We start from the raw sequence: 10414 nt of genomic DNA, 5'->3' as shown, positions 1-10414 counted from the left end.
AAGAGTGAAACTCCGTCTCAAAAAAAAAAAAAAAGGAAAGAAAAGGAAAGAAAGATGAGCGCTGTTAAGGAGAAAAGTTTTATCTAGAGTTCAGTCATGTTTCTGCTGGAGAGGGCCACAGAAAAGACTTGGGGAATATTAATTCAATTATTATCAGCCTAACCTTAGGAATAGAATTAGGTGTTGCCAGGGGAGCTATGAGTTTGACAAAACAAAAGGTAAAGGACTTTTGTTTGTTTATTTTAACTTTACTATTTGCCTATGTAATGTACTCACGTGGCTCAAAATTCAAAACTACAAGAGTTAATACACTGAAACATATATATGTATATATTTTTTTGAGATAGAGTGTCACTCTGTTGCCCAGGCTGGAGTGCAGTGGTATGAGCTCAGCTCACTGCACCCTCCACCTCCCAGGTTTAAGCAATTCTCCTGCCTCAGCCTCCCAAATAGATGGGATTACAGGCATGTGCCACCACATCTGACTGATTTTTGCATATTTTATTAGAGATGGGTTTTCATCCATCTATATTGGCCAGGCTGGTCTCGAACTCCTGACCTCAGGTGATTCGCCTGCCTTGGCCTCCCCAAGTGTTGGGATTACAGGCGTGAGCCACTGCAGCCAGCCAAGACACTGAAACACTTTATCCCTTCCCTGTTCCCCACCCATTTGGTTCTCCACCCCCAAGGCAAACAGTATTTTCAATTTCTTATAAATCTTTCAAGATATTTTATGCATATATAAGTAAATAAGACTATTCTCCTCTTTGCCTGCTTCCTTTTTTCATGTAATATATCTCGGAGCTTATTCCATGGCTCGATATATAAAGAGCTTTCTTGTTTTTATGGATACATAGTCATCCTTCTGTTTGGATGTGCCACAATTTATTTAAGCAGTCCCCTATTGACCAACATTTGGGTTGTTTCTAATCCTGTGTGTTAATAGTGATATTGCAATGAATAACCTTGTGTATATATAGAAATCACTTTGCATATGTGTTATTGTCATCTTGAATAAATTCCTAGAAGTAGAATTGCTAGTCAAAGAGTACGTGCATTTGTAATTTTGATCAGCATTACTAAATTGTCTTGGAGAGTACCACTTTACACTCCCAGGATTAATACATGAAAATGGCTGTTTCTCTATACCATCAACCTTATCAGTTCTACAGTGTTAACATACTTTTTGACCTTTGCTAAACTAATAGATGAAAAATGATCATTGCAGTGCAGTTTTAATTTGTATATCTCTTATTAGACTGAGGTTGCATATCATTCCATATGCTTACAGCTTATACTATTTTTTTCTATGGGATTATTTTGCTTTTTCTGAGAACTCTATATATTTAGCTTTTTGAATATAAGCTGCACATTTTTTTTGCATTTTGTAATTTATCTTTTGATTTTGTTTAAGGTGGGTTTCGTCATGAATAAATGTTTTATATTTATGTGTTTATCTAAAGTATAGGATTTTACATAGTAAAATTTTATTTTAGGCAATAGTTCAGCATATGTGAAAATGTTAAATTTCTGAAAGAACATACAAGAAATTGGTAACATTGGTTACCTTTGGTTACCTCTCTAGGTTGTGGGGGAATCTGTTTTTTTCTTTTCTTCTCTTTTTCAAATTCTTAATAACTTTAGAACAAAAAGAAGAAAAACAAACCGAAACCTGCCGCAGAACCGAGTAACAACATCCCAGATTCTAGCAAATCAGTTTCCATTCAAGAGGAACAGTCTGCGCCTTCCTCAGAAAAAGGTGGTATGAATGGCTACCATATCAATGGTGCCATCAATGACAGTGAGTCTGTGGACTCACTCAGTGAAGGTTTGGAGACACTTTCAGTAGATGCCAGAGAATTAGAGGATCCCGAGTCTGCCATGCTAGATACGCCGGATAGAACGGGTGAGTTTATTAACAGAGTTTGAAAAAGTTGTGTTCGGTTGAAAAACAGGGGTCTCCTCATTGAGAAAACGATCAATTAAATCTAGTTAGTCTTTTTTTTTAATACAGCGCTTGCTGATTAGTCTTTTTACTTTTTAGTTTTTGTTACTTTTTGTCTGAGTCACATTTTATAATTATCAAAGGCCTAGAAAAAATACCATTTTTTTTTTTTGAGACAGAATCTCGCTCTGTTGCCCAGGCTGAAGTGCAGCGGCGCGATTTTAGCTCACTGCAAGCTCCGCCTCCCAGGTTCACGCCATTCTCCTGCCTCAGCCTCCTGAGTAGCTGGGACTACAGGCGCCCGCCACCACGCCTGGCTAATATTTTGTATTTTTTTAGTAGAGATGGGGTTTCACCATGTTAGCCAGGATGGTCTTGATCTCCTGACCGCGTGATCCGCCCACCTCAGCCTTCCAAAGTGCTGGGATTACAGCCGTGAGCCACCACGCCCAGCTGAAAAAATACAATTCTTGTTCCATTATATTTTAACTCTTGAACCTTAGTGTTGCAATAATGGAATTACTCATATCCTACTGCTCAAAGTCATCGTCAAGATCTGATTTTTCCACTCACGCAAAAATTCAAAAAATTGCAGCTTCTGGCATAAGTGGGTTAATAGCAGAGAAATACCTCAGTATTTAGAGACTACAGAAGGTGACTTTAAGTTATTTTTTAAAAATTGTGGACTTACTAAGAAAGATGACGATGTTGATATTATTCTAAGACCCAACACAATGAGAAATATATAATAATGATAATTCCAGCTTTTGTGAGAGCTAGGCTGTTGGTTTTTACAGTCTCACATTTGTTTTCTAGTGAAGAATTAAGATTAGTGTTAGTTGTAAATTCACATATCTTGTACCTTTCTTTGTTAACCATTTTTTTGAGGGTTAGTAAGATGCTGGAAATTTCTCTTTTTAAAAATTACTTATTAATCCAGTTCCCCTGTCCTGCTGTTCCTGGCTTTAGAAGTGTAATGCCAACGTAAGATTTATGCTGTGCTGTTTAGGTGTTCTTTTATTGATTACTATACACATATACACAAAAAAAGACTTAGAGAAGAACATTGCACTGACTCAAACCAACAATAGCCAGTGGTTTCCATTTTTTCTGAACTAGCTTCTCTCTCATTTCCTAACTCTTCCTATTAAACTTCTATCCCCTAGAACGTTATTTTTTGTTTGTTTGTTTTGAGAGACCCGGTCTCTCTGTGTTGCCCAAGCTGGTCTTAAACTCCTGGGCTCAAGTGATCCTCCTGCCTCAGCTTCCTGAATAACTGGGATTACTGGTGTGAGCCACCATGCCTGCCCCCTAAAGCTTTTTAAATTCTTCTTTCCTTGAGAGAGTGTAAAACTTTTTTTCTTAACATGGAGTTTTGCAGAAGTTGGTGATACTGACCTTCTTTGATTCCTTGTGCCAGAGTTACGGAGAAACTACCAAGCTACAAAGAAGCCGGAGAGCCACAGGGATTGAGCTCCCTATCTATGTGTTGCCACAGACTCCTGTCTTCATTCCGAACTTAAGGCTAAGCCAGAAGCTGCCAATAGCCATACCCAGCTGATTCTGATCTTTATTCTATCGTTTCAGTTGATTTTATTTACAGTCTTTTAAGAGGCATGGTTTTGCCTCAAACATTTTTACCTGTTTTCTTTGTGTACTTAAGCATGATTGGTTTACTCCTACATTGTGCTCTAAAGTACTGTACTCTTTCTTGGACAGGATCCATGCTGCAGAATGGTATCTCTGATTTTGAGACCAAGTCTTTGACTATGCACTGTATTCAGAATTCTCAACAACCCAGGAATGCTGCCAAATCTCTCTCAAGACCTGCCACAGAAACTCACTTTTCAGCTATGGGGATGGAAGATGTTCCCCTCTCCACCAATAAAAAGCTAAGTAAGTCAGAGACCCACCTGTGAGAGAAAATCTGTGTTTTTGGCTAAACAGGGCAAATTACCTCTGTTGCCATAAATAAGGTTTCAGAAGGGCATCAGTTAATACTTTTTCCATTTTGCTGACAGTGACTGACTACTCAGCCCTTCCCCTACCTTTGTGTACACAGTTGGAATGTGAGTAGTAGTTTAAATGCCATACAATCTAATTATGACGACCCGTTTTGTAAATTAAAGTCAAACTGTTTACCTGCTAATGTTAACCTGTTTCTTTATTTGCTTTATTGCAACATTTTTGTGCTATTTCTGTCATTTTTATCTCCTGGTTGACGCAACAAGTAAAAGCTCTACATTCTTTGACATTGACTTTTTTTAAATCCCCCCGAGACTGAGTCTTGCTCCATAGCCCAGGCTGGAGTGCAGTGGCGCGATCTCACTGCAGTTCTGTCTGCTGGGTTCATGTCATTTTCCTCCCTCAGCCTCCCGAGTACTTGGGACTACAGGCGAGTGCCACCATGCCTGGCTAATTTGTTTATATTTTTAGTAGAGACGGGGTTTCACCGTGTTAGCCAGGATGGTCTCAATCTCCTGACCTCATGATCTGCCTGACTCAGCCTCCCAAAGTGCTGGGATTATAGGCATGAGCCACTGCACCCAGCCAACATTGACATTTTAAAGAAATATTTTCACTCCTCTTCATAACTTCGTGCTCTTACTGAGCTAGAGTCCTCTGACAGACTCTAGCTTTAAGTAAGATCATTTTCTCTTAAGTATGTGGCATTGACCAGTGGTAGCTGTTTGCTTAAAAAAGAACTACAATAATCACTTAAATAAACAGCCAATAATTCAGCAAACAGAGATAATAGACTGTGTTTCCTATATCTGAGTTTCATACATCTAAGCATAGTGGTCCACTCCACTAAACAAATGAAACAGAAATGTAAAGGACACTTGTAATCAATAGCTCTTATGGAATTATTTATTGCACATGAGCCAAATTTTAATTAGGTAAACTCCCCTTTTTCATTGTTCTAGTAGCCCTCAGCCTGCTGCAGATGAGCAAGTTTGAGACTATCCAATCAAGCAAAAATTAAAAAGTATATATATATATATGCATATAAGGCTTGAAAGCTTTTAGGTAGATTCTTAAAAAAATACCAAGTTGAGATGAGGAAGAATTTAAATTAAAAAATTGAAAATACATATCGTGGCATAGTTACAAACTTTTTAGATCCATGTTTCCAGCAATCAATTATATATGTAATTTGGGGATTGGTGAATATAGAAAGGTAAATAGAACTTTTGGAAATTGGTTAAAATGTGTTGAGTAGGTAAATACAGTCCATCCTTTTCTACAAAGCTGGCTTCCTCATATATACAGTGCTTCGAAGTGTACGGTATAGAGAGAACATTTTAATTTTGTAATGTCCACATGGTGAATTATATTCTATTAAATCCTGTAACTTAGGGAGTTTTGAAAATTTGGTGCCCTTTTTAAAGTCTCTTTTCTCTGTGTGTTTCATTTCATTTTGAATAGTTTGTAAAATTGCTATCTTCAACTGTATTCGTCTTTTGTTAACAGTGTCTATTCTGCTGTTAATTCTATACAGTATATTTCTCATCTTGGACTTTATTTGTCTCTAGAAGTTCAATTGGAGTCTTTTAAGATATCTTCCATGTCTCTCCTTACCATGCTTATGCTTTCCTCTACCTTCTTGAACATATAGTATCTAATTATAATAGCTGTTTGATGTCCTTTTCTACTCAATTCTATCATCTGTGTCATTTCTGCATCTGCCTCTGTGATTGATTTTTCTCTTCCTTATAGGTAATATTTTTCTGTTTCTTTTAAGTTTTTTTAGGTGGGACTAGAGCAGCTTTTAGTCTAGAGCTAATTTTGCCCTGTTGCTGAGGCAGTATCCTTCCAACTACTCTGCCTGCTGTGTATGGTGAGGTTTTTCCACTCTGGCTGGTGTGAGCACAAACTGTCCCTGGCCTGGTGAGCTCTCGGAATTGTTCTGCCTAGTATTTTTTTTTTTTTTTTGCCTGTTCTCTTTCCAGTCTTGGGTAGTTTCTTTATCCTCATAGACTGATCCACATTCAGAATCCTCTGTGCATCTCCGTGCGGCTCTCTCATGTGTGTAGCTCTTTCCTCACCAGTACTCTGCCCTAGAATTTCAGCCATCTTGACCTCTCCAGATTCCCAACTTCGTCCCTTCAATTCAGGGAGTCCACCAGGCTCAGTTTAGGATTTCTCCTCCCTGCATTGTAGCCTAGAAACTATTGAGGCAGTAAGTTGGAGCAATCATAGGCCTCACTTCATTTGTTTCTGTTGTCTCAGGGGAAAAGTACTACCTGTTACACATTGTCTGAAAACCATTGTTTCATATATTTTGTCTTTGTATGTTTTTAGTTGTTTAAGATAGAAGGACAAATCCAATTCTTACTATTCCATCTTGACCAGGATCCTTTTTTTCCCAAAAATCTGTAAAAACATGTTTTTCTCATTGGGGAGGATGGTTATTTAGGAAAGATTCTTAGTCTACATGACATTTGGCTTAGGTGTTCAGATACAACTTTCAAGTTACCTATATTATTATTCTTTTTTTTAAATCTTTGGGTTTTTTCCCCCAGGTTCCAATATTGAAAAATCTGTGAAAGACCTCCAGCGCTGCACAGTGTCTCTTGCACGGTATCGAGTTGTAGTTAAAGAAGAGATGGATGCTTCCATTAAGAAAATGAAACAAGCCTTTGCTGAATTGGAGAGCTGGTAAGTTAAGCTGCATTTGGTATCAGTAGCATAAAAATGATCATATATAAATACAAAGATGGTCAACCATTCCCCAAGTTCTTTCATTCATGACTAACTACATATGAGAGAGACTTATAAATCCTATGGTATATTTAGCTTTCTGTATTGTTCTATTTCTCTTGGTCACAGTGTGAGAATAGTACAGATAACTCACAATGCTCTAGAAATGAGCCAGAGTTTAATATTGTTTGGAAAGGGACACATAATTATAGAGTAGATCATGTACTCTAAAGTCTCCTTTTAAACCAAGGTCCTGTAACAAATGACATGATGTTTTTGAACAAAATTATAAAGTGGAAAAAATCTGTCTTTGCTTTCCTACCTTCTTCCATCCTTTTTAATGTATGCCACTCCAATAAAGTGCCTTTTTATTAGTTATTATTATTTTTTGAGGCAGGGTCTTGCTCTGTCACCCAGGCTGGAATGCTATGGCACAATCACATCTCACTGTAGCCTCAGCTTTCTGGGCTCCAGCAATCCTCTCATCTCAGCCTCCCAAGTAGCTGGTACTACAGGCATGTGCTACCACACCTGGCTCTTTTTTTAATTTTAAAATATTTTGTAGAGATGTGGTCTCACTATGTTGCCCAGGCCAATCTTGAACTCTGGGCTCAAGTGATCTGCCTGCCTTGGCCTCCCAAAGTGCTAGGATTACAGGTGTGAGCCACTGCACCTGGCCTTCCTTTTATTAATTATTGATTTGTTTTTTATTTCGTGTTTTTCAAACTGTGTTCTATAGAATATTCACCTTTTTTTAATTTTGTTTTTGAGGTAAAGTCTCAGTCTGTTGGCCAGGCTCTAGTACAGTGGTATAGTCTCAGCTCACTGAAACCTCTGTCTCCCGGGTTCAAGTGATTCTCATGTGTCAGCCTCCCGAGTAGCTGGGATTACAGCTGTGCGCCACCATGCCCGGCTAATTTTTGTATTTTTAATAGAGATAGGGTTTTGCCACATTGGCCAGGCTGGTCTCAAACTCCTGACCTCAGGTGATCCACTGGCTTTGGCCTCCCAAAGTGTTGGGATTATAGGCATGAGCCACCATGCCTGGCCTAGAATATTCATTTCTTAAAATATATTAATAAGTGTTTTCAAATGAAATAATGCCTCCAAAAAGTTAAATCATCAGAACCAAAAGTTACTTTGGGGCTAGATAACTCATCTAGTAGTCTACCCATGCCTTGTCCTGAACTCTAAGTTTCACTTTTCAGGTTTTATGGCTAGGAATTTAATGTCATGTCTTCTGTTTTTCTTTGTTTGAGACAGGGTCTGACTCTGTCACCCAGGCTGGAGTGCAGTGGCACAATCATGGCTCACTGCAACCTCCACCTCCTGGGCTCAAGCCATCCCCTCAGCCTCCCAAGTAGCTGGGACTACAAGCATGTACCATCACACCTGGCTAGTTTTTGAATTTTTTGTAGAGATGGGGTTTCGCCATATTGCCCAGGCTGATCTCCAATTCCTGGCTCAAGCAATCCTCTCGTCTCAGCCTCCCTAAGTGCTGGGATTACAGCCATGAGCCACTGTGCCGGGCTGTCTTCTTTTTTGACACATATTTTGCTCCTGCCAGATTACTCATTGTCTCAAAACTTAACATTCACATTTCCTCTTCTGTCTACTAGTTAATGCCACTTTCCCAGTCTGATAATGCTCTTCTGTTCCTCTGTATTTATCTAAATCCCACCATTTCTCCAAACTCTCCTTAAATTAAGGTCAAACTTCTGGAAATTCTTCTAGGTAACTGATTTTTCCCTTTTCTGAACCTCTAGGAGGAAGCACCATGCCCTTTGCACTGCATTCTTGTCATGTAAGATAATTGTTGGCTTGTTTAGAAAATAAAGAGCTGGCTGGGCACGATGGCTCACGCCTGAATCCCAACACTTTATTAGGCCAAGGCAGGCGGATCACAAGGTCAGGAGTTCAAGACCAACCTGGCCAACATGGTGAAACCCTATCTCTACTAAACATTCAAAAATTAGCCAGGCGTGGTGGCATGCACCTGTAATCCCAGCTACTCAGGAGGCTGAAGCAGGAGAATCATTAGAACCCAGGACGTGGAGGTTGCAATGAGCTGAGATCGCACCATTGCACTCCAGCCTGGGCGATAGGGCGAGACTCTATCTCAAAAAGAAAAGAAGAAAGAAAGAGCTGAGTGTAGTAGGTCATCACAACTTTGCTTTGATAAGCCTCTGGTCTCCACGATTGTTCAGCTTACTGATTACTTAGTCACAGGATCTGATTCCATTCAGAACAAGCTTAAACCAGGAAACACAGTTCCAGGAGAGAGATTTGTGAGTTCCTGCTGACTTGGAACCCAGCCAGGAGGAGCCTCCTTCAATAAATGACAAATGAAATGGTTTCCTACCTGGGAACTGTGTATTTAGGATTGATTAGCTGACGTAACAACCAGGTCAATTTAACTTGAGGAAAGACATTACCTGCCCTTTCCTGCTAGTATAAAGCCCTTTGCTCTGGTTGATTGAGTTTATAAACCACCTTATTTCAATGTTCCTTGTAGCCACTACTTCAAGACATAGTTGGCAAGTGACTAACTCCATTTGGCACCAAAGCAGAGCTTGGAGTTAGTGTCACTTAGAAAGCCATTTCTGTGTTGGTTATAGCGTAAAAGAAAAGCAACGAGTTCTAACAGATTTGCAGCAGTAAAAGTACATTACCCCTGACAGGGCACTAGGGAAATTATACAGATAACTCCTTTCACTTTGATGCCGAATAAAAACTGACACACCTATAGAAAGGTAAACTCAGAAGCTTTCTAATGTATAAAACTTAAAATTTCTTCTTATTGGTGACTTAGCAAGAATCATCTCTAGACCCAAGTTTACTTTTCTTGTTAATTAATAATATTTGTCTGCTTTTCATTGTTGGAGCTGTTAGTTGACTTAAGTTTAAGGATCTTAAGGAGGTAGGATATGGAGTGGAACATGAAGCTGGAATGTATAAACTCTTTTGGAAGATTGTTATATAATGTGTTGATGAAAAATGCCAACAGGATATACACTCAGCTTGAGCGGTGGCTCAAGCCTGTAATCCCAGCACTTTGGGAGGCCGAGATGGGCAGATCACGAGGTCTGGCTAACACGGTGAAACACCGTCTCTACTAAAAAAATACAAAAAACTAGCCGGGCATGGTTGTGGGTGACTGTAGTCCCAGCTATTCAGGAGGCTGAGGCACCAGAATCGCTTGAACCCTGGAGGTGGAGGTTGCAGTGAGCCAAGATTGCACCACTGCACTCCAGCCTGGGCAACAGAGCGAGACTCCGTCTCAAAAAAAAAAAAAAGTTTCAGTTTTATGAAAGTCAAAAGATATTTTTTAAAAGGAGAACTGGGTAAGAGAAAAAGATTGTCAAGAAATTTGAGATTATACATCATATAAAGTCATATAGGTTTATGGTTAAGATTTTGAAATTTTTCCTGATTCCTCATTGATCTTAGAAAAGTTACGTCCTTTTATTGGCGTTTCTTTTCTTTCTTTCTTTTCTTTTCTTTATTTTTTTTTTTTTTAGACAGGGTCTCTGTCGCCTATACTGGAGTGTAGTAGCACCATCACGTCTCACTACAGCCTCGACCTCCCCAGGCTCAAGGGATCCTCCCACCTCAGCCTCTTGAGTAGCTGGGACTACAAGGCGGGTGCAAACATGCCCAGCTAATTTTGTATCTTTTGTAGAGATGGGGTTTCGCCACGTTGCCCAGGCTGGTTTTGAGCTCCTGGGCTCAAGCATTCTCCTGCTTCAGCCTCCCAAAGTTCTG

General features: G+C 39.4%; 1 protein-coding gene across 2 annotated transcripts in view; it reads left to right on the top strand.

Annotated features, from left to right (window-relative positions):
* Positions 1-10414, top strand: part of SPATS2 (spermatogenesis associated, serine-rich 2) — a 185234-nt gene that overhangs the window by 152569 nt on the left and 22251 nt on the right. For both annotated transcript variants that reach the window (XM_011936178.1, XM_011936177.1), the window contains exons 7-9: positions 1645-1906; positions 3665-3841; positions 6472-6607. In XM_011936178.1, coding sequence (XP_011791568.1) covers positions 1645-1906; positions 3665-3841; positions 6472-6607 — 575 coding nt within the window. The remainder of the gene's footprint in view (positions 1-1644; positions 1907-3664; positions 3842-6471; positions 6608-10414) is intronic.

The sequence above is a fragment of the Colobus angolensis genome, unplaced genomic scaffold (genome assembly GCF_000951035.1).
Source record: "Colobus angolensis palliatus isolate OR3802 unplaced genomic scaffold, Cang.pa_1.0 Scaffold151, whole genome shotgun sequence".
In the NCBI taxonomy this organism is placed as follows: Eukaryota; Metazoa; Chordata; class Mammalia; order Primates; family Cercopithecidae; genus Colobus; species Colobus angolensis.
The sequence above is the reverse complement of the archived record's forward strand: the minus strand, read 5'-3'. Positions and strand labels throughout refer to the sequence as shown.